This window comes from Zootoca vivipara, chromosome 10, assembly GCF_965207765.1.
Source record: "Zootoca vivipara chromosome 10, rZooViv2.hap1.1, whole genome shotgun sequence".
NCBI lineage: Eukaryota > Metazoa > Chordata > Lepidosauria > Squamata > Lacertidae > Zootoca > Zootoca vivipara.
The window spans coordinates 47,412,462-47,431,177 of record NC_142593.1 but is presented as its reverse complement, the minus strand read 5'-3'; the positions used below and the strand labels follow the sequence as shown (position 1 = coordinate 47,431,177).

General features: G+C 41.2%; 1 protein-coding gene across 4 annotated transcripts in view; it reads right to left on the bottom strand.

The window, feature by feature from the left end:
* MTMR12 (myotubularin related protein 12) overlaps positions 1–18,256 on the bottom strand; it is a 39,684-nt gene extending 21,428 nt beyond the window's left edge. For 2 of the 4 annotated variants that reach the window (XM_088652628.1, XM_035100356.3), the window contains exons 1-6: positions 17,675–18,256; positions 7,373–7,427; positions 5,269–5,408; positions 3,798–3,870; positions 3,321–3,451; positions 594–687 (exon numbers count right to left, since the gene is read on the bottom strand). In XM_088652628.1, the coding sequence (XP_088508754.1) occupies positions 594–687; positions 3,321–3,451; positions 3,798–3,870; positions 5,269–5,408; positions 7,373–7,427; positions 17,675–17,908 (727 nt within the window). In that variant the 5' untranslated portion in view covers positions 17,909–18,256. The remainder of the gene's footprint in view (positions 1–593; positions 688–3,320; positions 3,452–3,797; positions 3,871–5,268; positions 5,409–7,372; positions 7,428–17,674) is intronic. The other 2 variants (XM_088652629.1, XM_088652630.1) reach the window with 1 other exon arrangement.
* Between the last annotated feature and the right edge of the window lie 460 nt (positions 18,257–18,716).

The following is an 18,716-nucleotide window of genomic DNA, read 5'->3' as shown; positions in this document are numbered from 1 at the left end:
CACAGCTGCTTTTAGTTTTATTTACCAGATAATAAATCATACTACTACTACTAATAATAATTTATTATTTGTACCCCGCCCATCTGGCTGGGCGGCAGAAAAGGAATCCAAGCATACAGAAATGAAGACTGCCGATTTCCTTCTCATGAGTTCAAAATACTTTGACAAAAATTCAGACATGCAGTCTTTCTAGCAAATCCTTTTTTCAGCAAGAGAGAATTCAGCACTAAGTGTGGAAGAGACATATACAGACATCCACTCAAGTTCCTCTCTTTGATTCCATACAGATTGGAATTTTATCACATCTCATGATTCATACTAAAATCACTTACTACTTAGATGACCAAGCTATTGCCATTGAAATAAATGGGAAATGATACCACCAAACACCTAAACAAGTTGGGGGTGGTTTTATACCCATTAACTTCTCAAATTTAGTAAGGAAAATAATTTGACATTTGCCAGTATCATAAATTCCACTTCTGCATGAGTAGTTATACCACCTGAAGAACAAACCTGCTTCAACAGATAATCCCCAATTATACTGAGAACCAAACCAAGTTCTGAAACCAATTACTATGAATTATGCTTACCTGCCTTACTTGGTGCAGCTGTTGCATAAGAGAACAGAAATAAGCGTTTAAATAGCTTAGGAGTCTGTGCTTGATGAACTATGCCACTGACGATCTAAGAAAGGATCAACAAATCAACACATTTATAAACCAAAACAAGGATTACCCAGAAAGGAAGGCTGGTCGCTTACCAAGAAGTTTCATCCTTGTTTGGGGCAAATGAGGCATCCAGAAAAAAATGAGTTAAACCCCACTACTACTCAGGAAGGCAAGGAACATGCTACTAGCTCTAACCTTTCTGTCTTTGAGGCAAAGGAAGCATCCAGAAAGGAATGGAGTGTGTTTAAGTTACCCTGATCCTAGGAAGAGAGAACAGACTGGCTTGTCAGATCAAGACGAAGGCAGAACATGCTGAAGCAACCATCTGACAAAGGATACCACTTTGGAAGGTGAAGAAATGGTGAAGAAATGGGAGTGAAGGATACCAAGAGGGAATCTGAGTATCAGAGTGACTGCATATGTTTTATGTATTTTCTTAAAGTCTAGCTTATGCCTTGTCCCGAGCTGATGGAAGGACAAATTAACCTTCAAGATGAAAACTGGTCTGTGCCCAGGGTGACCCTATTCTTATGGGAAATGTTTAGATAGCTTTTTACTGACAAGGCTCCCAGTTTGGAGAACCTGCAGACACTTTAGGACTAAAATTAATACTTAAGGTTACAATGCTGAGCTCCAAGTGGTTGAAAAGAGACTCTGTTGGGTGAAGGCAAAAAAACAAACAAACCGGGGATAAGCCTAAAGAACAGGATATAGCACAAAGGGCCAGGGACCCTTCCTTCCGCTCACAAGCCAGATTTGACCAAGATTCCCCATTTCACCCGCCAGACCATTTCCCTCAAACCACATTGATCTGCCCTACACCTGGCGTCATATGAAACATTAGGTATGGTGCAGGAAAAGATGTGTCCAGTAAAACAGCATGAAAGCAAAACATTAACAACCCCACACATCAGCTGGTGGCAGGGAACTTCAATCCTCTTTGGCTTGACTTTGCATGCATATTCCCTATAGGCAACTTGCTTGCACAGCTAATCCCTGCAGAAAGCAGGATAGAATTTAGGGTGGTTAATCCTGCTTAGTTACTACCTCCCCCTACTTCCATGGGCCAACGTTGACAGTTGAGTGGAACCACCCACTTGTCAATCGCCCTATGTCATTATGACAATGACTGACAGGAGGGCATGAGAGATTTTTAAAAGGCCAAGTCACATGTTCTTCACATTCCTGGATAACAAGAGGTCCTTTCTAGATGTATCCTTTGTTCCAAACAGAGGAAAGTTGCGAGAAGTTAAATGTTCAAGACTCCCACACATTTTCAAGCTATATTAAGGTCACTTTTTAAACTTAAAGGCGGTGCAGTCTAAAACCTTATACTACTGCAATGAGTATGAACAACTCCCTGTAAGGGACAAACTCCAGAAACAATGTACCAAATGTACTACCGGTATATGATGTGACATAGGCCAAGGCTATATAATCTTGGATGAGTGGACAGATGAAGTCTATCAATTTGTGTGTCATTACTAAGTGTATACACTTCTGCAATTTTCAGCACTAGATGTAAAAAGGACTTACGGTAAGTAATTCTAGCTTCTGCACTCAATGTATAAACAGAGCAACAGCCAAACTATGACTTTGCCACTGAGGAAGTGCTGCATGCATGGACACTAACTCTTTTCCATTCTATTTCCTGGTTTGCCGGAAGGCCATCCAAATCAAGCAAGCTATGTTCACCATGAACCAGGAGCTGGGGGAAGGAACTGGAGCAAGCCTGCAACTCTTTATCCTGACACCTGAACAATGGCTAGGCTGCGATGTTAAGGCAGTTCAGACAAACCGAAGGAAAGAAGCTTCACTATTACGTAGACTGCACTTTTAATGTTACTGTACATATTATGCTGTACATGCTGTTTTCCTGTGATTTCCAAATCCTCAGTGGCAATTCTGAAGTAATAAGTTTTTAAGTTTTAAGGAGTGACTAATTTGGGATGCTCCCACTTTCTCTAAATGTGTCAATTTTTCATTCAAATACATGAAAGAAGCTTACTGCCGCCATTAGAAACAAGACTGCCTGTATGTCCACACATAGAGCATCTGTCAGTGTGTGATGAATGTATCAATGCTGGATTGGTATAAAAGCACTAGCTGAATATTCCTTTTACTGTTTTTCTTTATATTTACCTATTTCTTTTAATAGTAGTATTTTAATATTTCTATTTATTTTTGGCTGCAAGAGGATAATATCTTTGAGCAATTCCAGCCACTGGGTTGGTTCATACATCACATTAAACTGTAGTTGAACATGAAGAGTTATCTGTGTTCCTTTCCCCAATTCTCTTGTGCCACTCGAAAACAAGCCAGAATCTGTCTTGTTCCAACATCTGAATCCAGATTAATGCTTTTCTTTATTACAAACCATCTACAAGCAGTACATGGGTACCATGGGTACTGCTCATGGTTTGAAAACTACACACATGGTTTGAAAACTACACTCTGACTTGCTTCCAGGTTTAATGAAAGCAACAGGAGAGAAATTTTTCAGAACGATGTACCAAGATGCTGCACATCCACATTAAAACTTTGTAAATGCCTGACGGAAAAACCTTAGTCACTCTATTCATGAAAGTTTTGTCATAGCTACTCCCAAAAGTTTTTGTTCTAAAGAAAGGGAATTGAGGCTACAGTTACCCGTTTTACTTCTTCCTCCTTGGTGTAGTGCAAGCAGAAGTGAAACACTCTGAGATCTTTGCAGTAGATTATCATCGTTTCTGGGTATCGTCTCAGTTGACCATTCAGCGGTTTCTTTTTATCATCATAAGCTTTAAAGGGGGGGGATAGTTTTAGAACAGGGAACAAGGAAATCTACCCCTTCTCTATTGTGAACAATTCTATCAATAATTCTAGATTAGTGACCATCACAGGAGCTGAAAAGAAACACACATTCATCCTGATATAAGGAATGGGAAACTATCTTGCCAACGAGGCTATTGGAGAGTTAAATATGTTGGAATACATGCTTCATAGCAAGCGATATTGACACATTGCATAAGATTTACAAATTAAAACTCAAACAAGTAGCACCAAAACTGAACTTTAGATTAGGATCACCAAGTGAAACAAGTTGTTTAGTTGACACCAAATAGTCACAAGAAGTTGTCAGCCTACCTCCATAAAGCTGGTCCACACACTGAAGAGTGATGTCATTTTCCCCAATGATTTTATTATTAAATTGTGATTCCTGAAAAAAGAAAAATGTTTTGTGTGTTCCTTAACAGGCACAAGCATTTTCATTTACTCTGTATTTTAAGTATAAAGACTGGAAGACTAGGGTTCACTCTCAACCATGAAGCTCAGTGTGTGACCTTGAGGCAGTCACTATCACTCAGTCTAATCAACTCACTTGTGGCTACGAGTTTTGAAGTTTCTTTTTCCAATTTCCAAAGCCTCAGTCTTCGGAGAGCGCCAACAACCCTCCATTACTCCCCACTGATGCTTAAAAATCCCTAATTTTAATGTCACATCCCTGTCAATTACAATCTAATCTTACCTAAAAACAAATCATTTTACTACAGAGACTGCTTTGACATCGCTACAGATTTGAAGCTGTGAATAACTTGATGGTTCACCAGCAACTTGTCCATCCTAGAAGAACTAGATACACATTTAATATTTGAAGGCAATTGTTAAGCCTCATTTTTACCTCCAGTATTCTAAAAGCTACATGTTTAGGGAAACCACTACCTTAAGACTGCAACCTAAATGGGCCAGAGTGGTGTTTTGCAAAATATTCAAATATAGCATGCAAAGCCAGGCAGCCTGCCATCCCTGGCCACTGTTGGATGAAGCAAAATATCTACCCCCGTCTCATTTCAGGTTTCTCTAATTCTGAGGAATTGCTTTGGGCATCTCTGGAGAACAACCTTTGCTAGGAGAAGAGCATTACTCTTGATCCTCTTGGACATCTCAGTGGCTTTCAATATCAGCCGCTACAGTATCCTCCTGGACTGCCTTGCAAGATTAAGGGCACCCTTTGTAATGGTTCTGCTTAGTGGAAGGTAGGCTTGAGAAGGTGGTACCTTCTCAAGCAAGTTATTCTGTAGGATTCCTTGGGATTCAATATTTTTCCCCGTGGTATTTGGCATTTACATTAAACTGCTGAGAGAGGTTGTCAGGTGATAGAGTAAGTCAACATATTCCAATTACAGCATGCTCCATTTCTCGTTTTCAGTAAACCAAGGTAAAGTCCATGAACCTGTGCCTGCAATCAGTGATCGACTGAATGAGAGTGAGAATGCTTAAACTGTTTTATATGGATTATGAATTAATTTTTAGCAGCTCAACAGACTATGGATGCAACTCATTCTGGATCTGATCACCCTTCCTTATTAGGTCAGATTTGTCTTGGGGCACTGCTCAAATCAACTTTATTCCTGGATTCTCAGGTTGCAGCTTTATCCCAGAGTGTCCTTATCAGTTCAACTAGTGCATCAACTACTGGAAACTAGAGATCTGGCTACTATCATTCTTCCTTCAACAGTTTCTAGACTGGACTCTAAATGCACTCTATAGCAGCCTGCCACCATATAATGAAGAGGATACACTCACAAAGATAACAAGGTTAACTTAGATTTCTTACATCATCCTCCAAAGCAGATTCTTCACCAAGGAATGAAATCTTGAAATTTGTGCATATAAGTTTCCCATAGGTGCCACGGTTTGATCCATCATTTTGTGTGTACTTCAAAACCTTATTTGCCTCACAAAGCAGCAGTTCACCTGATGGAAATCAACATGCTTCTTAGCACAGTGCAGTGAACTACTCAGGTTCTTTAATGCAAAGCTTCTCTAACAAATTACAAATGAAGTTGTCACATGTAACTTCACTGCAGGAAAGAGTACTTGAAGAATTACAGAGGCGAAATATTTAAATCAACGACTGCTGTTGAGTATTATTGGTCTAAATTACAGAGCTCCTAGTGTTCATTAAATCCACTTTCAATATTCTAAGTATGCTCTGTTTTACATGGCTAGGAAATGCAAGTTACCTGCAATGCAGAAACAGAAGGAAGGATGCTAAAGCCCATTAACACCTGGAGCCTTTAAAGCAAGCTTGTTCTACATATAGCCATTTCTCACTACCTTCCCATACTCATTTACCTGTAGCCCTCCAGATGAGGAACATGTGATTCTCCAGATATTAACTGATTTCAATCATCTCTGACCACAGGGTGCTGGGAGTTGTAGTCCTGTAACTTCTGGAGGCCCATATCTAGGTACCCTTAGCTGAATGGCAAGGCAGAGTCTTCAACTTCCTTCACATTCGGGACCCACCTTTAACCCCACTAAATTTTTTAACTCACAAGGGTGGCCAGGTGCCAGAAAACAGGGTTCCTAAACCTAATAGCTCCACAGAAGGGAATATTGGCAGATGCAGCTCACCATACAGGAGTAAGACAGTAGTCTTCATTCTATACACCTCTTAGAGATAAAGTTGCTATTCCTTCTTCCCCACCCTTGTTTACTTTCTCCTAAATTATCAAAGAAAGTAGCAATTGTGCTCAGATGCTGCAATCAATTCCTATAGCAGCCATGTGGGGGTTCTTTTGGACATTGCAGTAATGTGGTGACCATGTGCAATAACCTTCCAGCACACACAAGGCCTCCACATTCCCTCACACCATTTTCTCTCTTCTGAAGGAGGAAGGGAATAATCACAACCTTGAGAAGAACTTAAGAGATGACGAAGTGAGAAGGGTGTCACACTCATGCTTGTTGAACTATGAACTTTTCCAGGCTGAGAGCTGGAACCACACCTGCCTATCTCAGCCTTGAAAAGTATAGAGAAGTGAAAGTGCACAGTATGCTGCTCCTTCCCACTTTCTCAGTTCTATGAGCATTGGCTACTCAGGCGCTTGCTTCAATCCACGCCAAGCAGGGAGAAGGAAAAGCACCTTGTAAAAACACTGAAGACGACAGAAAAAAGTAAGTGGGAGTAGCAGCCAGACCCAATGCAAGGAGGTGGTGGGGAGGAGAGTGAAGCAACCCAAGAGAGAAAAATGAAAGGGTGGGTCGTATCTGTATTTTCTCAGATTGTGTGCACCTCTTCAGCTGAGTTTCTGCTCTCTATGGCTAGCTTCTCTCTCTCTCTCTCTCTGCTGCCAAAGAGAGACTTTGTCTTATATGAAACAAGTATGTTTGGTAATGGTCATGTCTACCATGGCAGTCATTTTATGATGGTGACCAAGGCACTTTCTCACAATTCCAAATATGTCCATTGGTCCAAAAATGGTGGCAACCTCTGTTGTAGACTACCAACCATTCTGCAAAGCTTCCAGACTGTTCTGTCTTGGCAACAGTTTGCATTGGCACAGGAGTTTTCTCAGCCACAAAGCTTTAAACTTTCCCAGCCCTGACATCATTCATCAAAGGCTCCTCTTAGTAGTAAAGTAAACATCAAGCCAGTCTTCCTCTCCCTTAAAAAAGGAAGGTGTTTGAGAGAGTGAGAGAGAGAGAGAGAGAGAGAGAGAGAGAGAGAGAGAGAGAGAGAGAGAGAGAGAGAGAACTGCTATGAACCTAATAGTTACTGTCAACTTTCACCATCTGTTATAGAAATTGTTGAGGCATTCTACAAAACAAAAATGCAGTTGGACAAATCTTGACACATGTCCTTTATCTCAGGTCTTTTAGGCAGGTTATGCGTATAACATTGGTAAGATTCTACAGCATTGTCTATATGTTACCTGGCAACAAATTTGGCTCTACTTCCCTTCCTGTGGCTTCCCTCACATATATCTCCTAGAAGAAAAGACATTGCATTAGTCCAAATCAGAAGTAAAAAGCTCCGTTTCAAATGCTTTCCAGTAAATACTGTATTGCTTTAGGAGGGTTCAAAGTACCATATTGTTTGGCAAATAAAGTTATACTGTAACTAGAAATTAGTCAAGCAAGCAGCTAGTCCAGCAAAGGGTTCACAGATTTTCTTTACGTATATACATACACACAAACAAAAGAAAGCAACTGTGTAAGTTGCTATAAGATAAGAAAACTATTATTCTCTTGTTGATTGCCACTTAAACTATGCAGGAATTTGAGTTCCTATTTTGCCATACAAATAGCTGTTTAGTTTTTGTTGGGATATTCTAACTGAAACTGAAACTCTGGCCATCTAATATTGGCTGAAAGACAACTTGAATGTATGCCCCCATTTGGTTCCAAGACTGTAGAATTCAACGCAACACACTGTCCTCCTGCCCTTGTCCTAAGTTACACAAGCCACTCAAAAAGGAAGACTTACCACATTGCCTCTTCGCAACTCCTGGCTACACCTGCCATCTACAGAAATGTTGTACTTTGAGGGCTGAAATACATTGCTATTCACAATTAACAGTATCTTCACTTTTCTGGTTCAAACAGCAAAAGATGTTGTGATAGTTTATATCAACATATACATGTAACTGTTATTTTAGGATTTGCATCAGCTAGCCATCATTCTCTATTTTCCTAATGGCTTTTTTTAAAAAAACACCTAGCACTTTAATTAGTCTGCCCTTCACTTCTCCAGGGACAGTACCTATCTGTGCTTTCTCCTCCACTGGGGAAAACCAATCAGCTATGATCGCTTCCTTTCACATTAGTTTCATCATGGACCAATATTCCCAGCTGCTGCTTCACCAGTAACAAATAAACCAGGAGTGCCCAGATCTTGTTCCACAGCCTGTTTCAGCTAGGAGAATAATACAGTCGATGTTTGTTGCATAAACAAACTAGCGCCAAGATAAAAAAATTGCCGTTAACACTCAACAGTGTTCTTTACTTCCTAGCAAGTAAGGCAAATGTCAAGAACATAGCAGCTCCAGTATTTTATTTTTTGTAACATAGCTTTTATTCATTTTCATATTTGAACTGTTTGACATGGTTGCATTGAAATATATCTTTGTTTACATTAGTGCTTATGGCATACAACGATTACATAAATTTATTACAAAATAAAACTCACACACAACTTTAATATATTCATCCAAGTATACATATGCCAAAATTAGTACAGTTATGACAGATATGAAATGTATAGTAACGATTATTGCTTAGATTGCTGACTAAGTGAATGTATTTTGTATCAACAACAATTAGAAATTATAGGAAGCGGGAGAAGGAAAAAAATTAAATATGTACTTCATGAATGCCAGGCTGTGTTGCAAGCTATGGGCACTGTTCTACCATATTGTGTGTTATCAAAGTCACATCAGGTTGCATAAAATTTCATAGAATCTTAAGCGTTGGAAGGGACCCCAACCCCGTGCAATGCAAGAATCTCAGCTAAAGCATCCATGACAGATGGCCATCCAACCTCCGATTATAACCTGTTTCAAAACCTCCAAGGTTTGGCCTCTTGCTACTTTTAAATTTATGTCAGTTTGTTCAATAATGCCATTTGCCAAATTGCATTGTAGCATTGGCTCATAGTTGATTGTAATGATTTCCATGTCCTGGCAATAGTTATTCTTACAGCAGTTAATAGATGTGCTATACAAATATTATGACTAAATACTGGAAGCTTTTCCTAGCTATTGGAATTTATAATCTTTTTGAGAAAGTTTCCTGAAGTTGTTGGGGGGTATGAAATAAGATTAGTTTCATTTTTAATAGCTCCAGCAATAAGGACAACTGCATTCCCAATTGCTTCCTTAAAGGAAGCAAAAAAATAATCTAATGAATAATCTAAAATTTCAGCTAATATACTGCCTCAATATTAGTTGCTTAAGCAAAAGGAGGGGAAAACACAACGATCTAAAGCCACTGACTTAATGACCTACTTGAGCCTCTCCCAAAAGTACTTGGCTGGCTTCTCTTTCAGAAACATGATGCATGATAACATTGGTCCAAGCTGGACTCATGTCCTTATTGCTAGTGGCAATCCATTATAGTGTGACCCATTTCTAGTATCTTACCTAAAAGAGAAGGTAAGTATTGATTTTCCACCAGCAATTCACCTTGTTTTACTAAGATGAAAACTATCTTGATAGTTTTTAAGATACTGGAAAATAGCCAACATTAACATCAGTCTACTGTTGAACCTAAAACAGTAGACTGATGTGGAAAATCTTGTTTCCTTCTTGGCCAAGTGCAACACTTTTCTACTTCACAGAAAATCTGCAAATTAGCTTGTACTAGGAAATGCCCATACTGGTCAAGATAAATAAAAATAAAGTAGGGAAGGGCAAGGAACTAGGATGTTACAACCCTTAAATATGATTTCTCATTTACCTTCCGAAATCATGGGGCTATTAGTCAGAATACTGCCTATATAGCTAATATATTTAATATTTCGGAAACTGTTTTCCTGATTATTTGGTTTAATGGTTCTGCAGTACAGTATTCAAAGCTTCTTGCCAAATTCCAAGTCTCACACAGACCAAGGACATCAGCATCACGTGCACTAAGCAGCAAGTTGGCACAATAACAATAAACGTCACTAAATGAACAGATAGCTTCTGGTTGTTTGTGGAGATCTAGAACACCTTATCTGTCTGGATGTAAAGTGGTGAAGGTTAAATAGCCACTGAAACAGCACTCCCCACCTAAATATTTTGGCTGCCAAAGTCTCACTCAAATGTTATAGTAATCCCAGCTAAGCTCTGGGAGCAAAAAGTTGTGTAGGGTCAGAGTATTATTTCATGCTTGAAGAGCTGTAGCTGTACCAGAAAAGTATAGCTAGAAGTTTACTAGTGTCAATTTATGCATGTCATGTTAAAACAGGACTTGAGTAATTTAACTGAACAGCCTAAGCTCAAGAACGGGGCAAAAATATTTTAGACACTCTTTAGGCATGAAAGGTAGCATGAAAATTAAACAAAAGATTTAAGTGTTTTCAAATCGCATAACCCGGTAAAAGGTGCATTGGTAAAAGCTTCAAAGAAAAACAGGATGCAGGTTGCTAAGCTTGAAGTGATTCAGAGTTGGAAAGCTGAAACAATTAAGTTGCACAGTATTGAGATGTGCAGCTGCATAAAGAGCGAGTGCAGTCTCTAGATGTTCTTAAGTCAGCTTTGCACACTGGAGTTATTCATCCCAATAGTCAGGAGCTGGTTAAAAAACAGCCAAGGTAACAAAAAGACAAGGACTTTGAATGCATATTCTATTAGACAACATAATATTTGATCAGATAACTGTAATCCGTTTTTGGAAGTGCATAAATTCTTTAAATATATAAATATACACCTGGATTCCAAGTTCCCTTTTCTGAAAACAGCTGCTATTCCAAGTGCATTTAACAAGTGGCTAGCAAATCCAATTTACACATCTTCTGGGCTGTACCGAACAGACTACAAGTAGAGGCAGAAAGAAATGTATTGCAGATTTAAAGGCTCACCATTTACCAATCCTTACGAAGATATACTGTTTAGGGAAGCTTTTAATGTTTAATAGATTATTGTATTTTAATATTCTGTTGGAAGTCGCCCAGAGTGGCTGGGGAAACCCAGCCAGATGGGCGGGGTATAAATAATAAAATTATTATTATTATTCTGCAGGGTTGTTGTAAAGTCTAATCTGCAGTATTAACTATATAGTGCAGGGCTGTTGTAAAGCACCCTCTCTTATACAAAGCTTCTTCAAACCAGTAATATAAAAGACTTTACATGCTTTGAAATATATAGTACTGTAGTAGGATTTTATTTTAAAGGGTTTCATTCTAATTAAGAAGAAAGTGAGAAGGAACAGAGCTCTTTGTGGCTACCTCTTGCAGAGTTATTTTGGTTGGGGTGAACTCACTGGTAACAAATCCCAAAGCTACTTTAAAATCTTGGATTTCTCCATTATTTTTATGGGCAGCTCTCACCTCTGCCCCTGGAAACATTTTAAAATAGCTTCAGTATGAAGCAGGAAGTGGCCTATGAAGTCAGATGTTTTCTTTATACTTCATAGCTAGAGTCTCTTCCTTCTTTTCCATGCACTAACTTCCATCTTCCTCCAACCTGGTTTTCTGTATTCCCTCCCCTCCTGCCCCCCAACAGCCAAGAAGCATTCTGTACTTACAGAATTTGCTTATTCCTTATTAGGATGCTTGGAGGATTCCTATCCTTAGAGTTTTTGCTGAGGATGCTTGCTTAGTTCTTCGGCAAACCTTGGAGTTGCCTGGAGTCTATGATTAACTCCCTGGGGGGTGGGGGGGATGCTACTGCTTTGTCTACATAAATATAGACATTCTCTTTGAAGATCATAAAAAAATACCATGACAGGCAGTACATGCTGGAGTCAATATTGTCCAGCATCATCAGCTTCTCTTTAACTGACAAGGAGGATCTACCATAACTGGTTTTTAAAACATTTTGGTACTCTGCAAACACACATACATACAGAGAGAGAGAGAGAGAGAGAGAGAGAAGAAAATGCTTGACATTATCCAAGCTGCAAAGCAGCAGGAAATCAGCCAAATATAGATGCAGCAAAGACTAAACTTCCATAGCAGTGAACTGTTTATTGTGGGAAAATGTGAGTGTTTACAGTTAGTAGTATCTACTCCTGGAGATGTGCAATTCCCTACACTTAGTTTATATTTTATAGATGAAATAACACTACTTCACAAGCAGCTGAGATTCAACACACAACACTAAGTTCAAAAACCACTGTACTTTTATCATAAGCTTAACCGGTCTTTCTGCAGATAGAATTATAAAACACCAGAAATGCAAAACTGATGAAACATATCCTTTCACCCACAATTTCACTCGGTTAATGCCAACCAGGTGTTTAACTAATAATGGAATCTATCTTGAATATGTAACCCTGGCTATCAGTAATCCCTGGTAATGTCATTGGTTTTGACCATGATTAATATTGGGGGAGCAAGAAGCTGTACTCTACAGGAGTGGAATCGTGTGATCCCATAGCACATCCATGTTTCCTTAGCCATAGTAATGAGACAGGCCAAGTTTATATCTGTCAGGGGATTGTTGTGGCTACTCTCGAGTAAAGATGCTCCAGTCCGGCCCGTCTTTTAAGGTTTTATTGTGCATACTATTTACAGTGCAGAGATAGTAGAAAACATGACCTCCTAGTCACTTGCAGAATCCAGCAATGGCGCCCTTCTGCTTCGGGGCCAGCATAATAGCTTGGGGACCCCAAAATGTCGCGCCCTAAACCTGTGTTTGGGCATGCACCTCAATTCGGGCGCTGGAAGCGGCTGCACTCCCTCTTCCAGTGTGGTGTAGTGGTTAAGAGCGGTAGACTCCTTATCTGGGGAACCGGGTTCACATCTCCGCTCCTCCACATGTATCTGCTGGGTGACCTTGGGCTAGTCACACTTCTCTGAAATCTCTCAGCCCCACCTACCTCACAGAGTGTCTGTTGTGGGGGAGGAAGGGAAAGGAGAATGTTAGCTGCTGTGAGACTCCCTTGGGTAGTGATAAAGCGGGATATCAAATCCAAACTCTTCATCATCATCATCATCATCATCATCATCATCTTCCACCTGTTGGCTTGGGCAGTGCAGGGGCTCTGATACATCACTGAGCCTTCCTTCCTCCACTAGTTGGCTGGGGCGGTGCAAGGGCTCTGATGCCTCACGGAGCCTTCCCTCAATTTCCGCTCCATTCCTCATGCCCCCCCTGACCCGCTGCTCCCACTCTCGCTGGGCGAAGTGCTGGTCAGGATGACCGGGGGGGGGAGGCTCCCTGTAGGGAGTCCCCCTCACAATATCACAATATCCATACTACCCAACAAGTTATCCCTAACAAGACAATGAAATAATGAAGCTTAAACCCAACCAAGGGCATATTGCTTGCAGTGCTCCACAGTTAACTCCATTAGAAACTAACACAAAATGTGTCCTGACAAGAGTTGTCTGACAACATACTTATCCCAGGGATTTTCCCCAAGCACCACCTTGCTCCCATTTAATGAATGCAACTTAACCTTAGAATTTTCCCTGCAGTACATACAAAACTCAAAATCAAAGTTTTCCCCCAGGATAACTTGAGCTCATCTGAGGCTTAGGATATTTTTGTGCAAGTTATCTCTGAAGGACCTGACCCCCCCCCCCCAAAAAAGACAATATACTAGATACTAGAAATTTTATCCAAATTTGTTTCCTATTTAGTCTTTGTTCCAGTATAAATTAACATGGAGATAACTTTAAATCAACAAACCCAAACACCAAATTTTAGTACTGCTGCACAATGATAATTGTATTTTTATAACAATTATTTGGGATATTCAAATCATTTTAATGCCCTTCAGTCAAAGAAAGTAGAATGAAACTATAAACAAGTAGAACCAGTATGGAACTGGCCTGAAGGGCAAGTTCAAGTATCTGCTTTCATTACTTTGGCAAGTAAAGAAAGCATTGTTTCTGCTTTCTTCCCCCTGTCAAATTGGAAGCATGGCACCATTTCTTTTAAAAGTACCTTCTTACAAGATCTTCCATAACTGTAGACTCTGCAGTCATGCTGTTCAGAAGTCATGCTTCTTTACCGATGAAGCAAAGTTACCGTATTTCTGTTGAATAATTTACACCCTACTTTTCAATGTATTCCGGCAAGAAACAAGGGATATTTTCCTGAGCATTATTCAGCTTCAGCACCATATGGAACTTTACATATATTTATACTATAAATATAAGCATTTTGCCTGCACTGTTTTTACTGTTGCCTTTGCATGATTATAAATCTCATTCTTACACTTTACAAGTTGTCTGATTCTTTTTTAAGTAGGGTAATAAAGAGAGAACCAGCTTCATGGCTAGACTTGCTCAAAACAAGGTTTTACAGCTCAATTCCCACATGCTTCAATTTTGCTGCTAAGGATGGGACTTTTAAAACTCTTCAATCCATACATATGGCCTGGAGGGATAAATTGCAATTAATACTGTATAGCCTCTCCTACCTGTTAAAACCCACCTCATGCTTAACACTCTCTCATTCATCCAGAAAATGTGCAAATGCTTTCCTATGCACAGAATCAAACCAGTTGGCTCATTGGCTGCCTAATCAGGAAGCAGCAATATGCAAAAAATTCCAATTCTCCCTTCACAAAGGTAATCTAGAAGACATACAAGTCAAAGGCTTTCAGTTTCCACACATTGCACCTAAATTTATATCATATCCCTGCCATGAGCCTTTGAGCAAAAATATATAGTCTCTGTCTATGAAGAGATGGAAAATCCTACAGTGCACTTACATCAGCAGGTATTATCTGAAACCATCTATTCCCCTATTACTCTTTGATTTCATATGCTGTTGTTAATAGTTTGCTGCAGGATATGAACAGGAGATGTAGGGGATGTGAAGAGCGCCTCTTCCATCACAGCATTCCCACAAGACAAATTGCCCTCCAATACCCTGCCAAAGACAACCTTCTCTCCTCAATTCACTAAACTCCCTCAGCACACTTGTCTACCTAACGATAAGCTCCTCAGGCATTTAAAAGAAAGCAGGAAATGCCATATTTCAACACTCCACACTCACACCATTCTTCATTGGCTCTCTCATACACTTCCAAATATCAGCTTTTGGGGTTAGTGGGCATATTTGGGAACCTGAGAAATCCTCAAGGGCATTGCAACAACAGGAAGAGCATCTCCCTTAAAGAATGGGGGCGGGACTGGGACTTCTTTTGAATTTTAAAGCGTAACCACAGCGGGGAAGAGCACTGTAGCCAACAGAAGGCTTTTTTTCAAGCCAAGTTGTAGCATAGGTGACATTTTTGGCAGGAGGAACACCACTGGTTGAGGCATTAGCTTATTTTCTTCACACCTCCCTACCCCGCAAAAAAAACCCAAAAACCTTTGTCACAATTAGGCTTGAAAAAATGCATACAAAGCTTCTTTCAAGCCTAATTGCAGCCAAAAAATTATGAGAGGGAGGCCACAGAATTACACCTGCCTTACACCTAGTGATTTGAGAGGAGAATATTCAGAAATCATATCCCTCTAACCACACCTACTTAGCTCCATCTCTGACCAGGCTACTGATTAAAAGGGGAAGGAGGGGAAAAGAGAAAGTTTTAATTAGGTTTTTTGTCCCACATGCAATCATACTTTAGCACTATCAAGAATGCAGTTATGCAGATAAATTTGATTTGTAATGGCAGAGGTCACCACAGGCAGAGAGCAGGTTTAACTCCCATCAGGTGCACACCTTTTCTATATACCTTCCCCTTATAGTAATTAATGACTGTTAACTCCTATTGGAAAAAGAAAAATGATATTTTTACAAATGATGGCAAAGCCTGGATGACTTCCTCTTGACAGTGGAATATAGAGCCCACTGAGTGTTTTGCCTTATACAAGGCTTCCTTCCCCACCTACTTTTGTCACAGCAACAGGTGCTTTACTGTAACTACAAATCAATATACAGTACTACACACATATAGCGGTCCTTTCCTCACAATGCTACTTTAGCCTGCACCCAACTCCAAGGAGCTTGGAGGGAGCAAGGCAGGAAACATTCCTTAAGGAACAAATGAAAGACTATCCCGTGCAGGCTTGAGTCAAACCACTTCACAAAAGTTATACTGTTCTGACATACCTTGGCAGCATTCAGAAAATACAAACTTAAAAATGAACTCATTACATCCCAAGTATATGAAGGCTCACATATTTTAAAACGAAGCATTACAGGGAGAAATTAGCCTCTCTGTATCAGCAAAGCAAAATTATTTGGACAGTAAAGTCACAACCCTTTAAGCAGCCTTACCTGGAAGTAGGTCCCAGTGAGCTCAGTGGAGCTTGATACTGAGTAAACATATAGCTAGGGAGGTCCTTACTTCGACCACAGTAGGAAAGCTGGTATCAAGCTAATGGTTAAATATGAAGCTTCAACGGGGCACATCACCAACTCAATGTATTTTTTTAACCCATTATAATTCAACGACTACACTTGTTTTTGTTGGAAACGCACCAACATGAGCATAGATATGAGCAAATGCCATCAAGACGTAAATAATTTCATGGTTTCAATGCTTTTAGTTTTGTGCAGTTAAAAAAATATCAAAACCCCCAGTAACTTATTATCAAAAGCTAAATTTATCCTTATTCTTCTCTTCCCGTTTTCTCCTCCTGCTGCTGTTACCTCCCCCCCCCCCAATCAAGTAAGCTTTTAAGCTCCTGCGGCAGAGACTTTCACTGTGCGAAGCACCATACATGCTGACGCCAGACAAGCGACTATTTTTCCTCCTTGCACACTTGGTGACTGCTCCACCCTCCTCCCCTCAACGCAAAAGGGGGAGGGGGTTGTGAGAGAGTGAAAGTGCACCACTGACCCAACTTCACAAGTAGGCACACTAACCTACAAAAAGGAAAAAGCAATATATTGTTATCCTAAAAAGCGAAAGCCTCGCGGCGTCACGAAAACAAGGTTTATTATCATGGTTACACTTCTACGGAAGCCACGTCCTGCTAATAACGCCAAGGTCGCGGGCTCGATCCCCAAATGGGCCACGTGCCTATACCTGCGCTGTAGGGGGTTGGGCTAGATTAACCCTTGTGGGGGGAGGGGAACCCTTCCAACGCTATCGTTCTACGGCTGGTTTCTTTTTTTAAAAAAACTTCACTTGCGAGGACCAGATACTCCCCAAATAAAGCAGGGACCACCGACCCAACTTCGCAGCGCACTGAGGAAGCAACCCTTCTAAGAGACCTGAAGAATTAATCTTTCATGGGTTTCAAGACCCAAGTTTGTTTGAGAAACAAACTCTGGTCTACGCTTTTGTGGAATAAATAAGGTGGTCTACTAAAAATAATAATAACGGAAAACAAGCATTTGAAAATAGCCATAGTGTTATTAAAAGTGCACTTCTCAGGAGCAGACACTCCCAAGGGGTGTGTGTTTGCTTGTGTGTATGTATGTATGTATGTATGTATGTATGTATACATATAGGTAGATAGCCCTGGAGGACCCCATTCCCACGCCGACCCACCTCGCCCCCTTCTCCCCCCGAGTCCCAACTTCCTCCTCGTCCCGCGCGCCGCCAGCCAGCCAGCCCCACCCGCCCTCCCTTCCTCTCAGACCAACCGCCTCGCCTGGTCCACACAATACCCGACCTACCTCCGGGCTGATGTAGGAGACGAAGGAGGGCTTGACCGGCCTGGCCCCCGCGCCGCCCCCCGCGCCCAGCATGTCTGGCCCCCGCGAACTCCCGGCGGCGGCGCTGCCAGGGCTCCGGCCGGTGCCGGCGGGCGGCGACTGCGGCGGCGTCGGCAGCTGCTCCCAGGAGGACTCCGCGTCTTCGTCGTTCTCCAGCGCCGCCCTGCTTCGTCTCACGTAGTTAATCCCTCCCATCGCAGCGAGCGGCAGGAGCCCAACAGTCCCGGCGGCGCACGTGAGCCTATACCCCACCCCCCGCCGCCCTATTAATGCACGAGCGCCTCCCAGCCATGCGCGCCGCCATTGGGCCGGCAGGAGGTCGATCCCAGGCAGAGGTCCCGCCTACTCGCCCGCCCTTTCTCGCTCGCTTTGCAGGGAATGGTCGTTCCCGTAAAAAGGGGTGGGGAAAAGTGTCGTGGGACCAATCGCAACATTTATTAGAATAATAATTTTTTAAAAAAATCCGAGGGCTGAACGACAGATAGGTTACCGTATCAACAAATGACTCACGGAACGGCTTAAATGGAGAGGTGATTTCCGCGTGTCCCGTCCCCCCCCCCCGGTCTGGAACTCTGAGCGTTTGGCTGTATTAACTGTAGTGCTGTCGAATCCGAATCTTTAATTTAAGTTGCACGGTTTATAAAGTTGTGTGCAACGGTATAATATTTTCAGGAACACCCCCCCCCAAAAGCAGATGCAACGTGTTTGTTTTAAATTGTAATGGGAAATGTTAGGATCCTTCTGCCTTGCTCAGACTCAAACCATACTGGAATACTGTGACCAGTTCTGGGCGCTACAAATTATGAAGGATATTGACATGGTGGAACGTGTGCAGAGGAAGGCAGCCAAAATGATCGAGGGTCTGGAAACCAAGCCTTATGAGGAATGTTTGAAGGAGCTGGGCATGTTTAGCTTGGAAAAGAGGAGACTAAGAGAAGATATGATAGCCATCTTCTGATATCTGAAGGGCTGTCACATAGAGGATGGTGCAAACTTTAGTTGA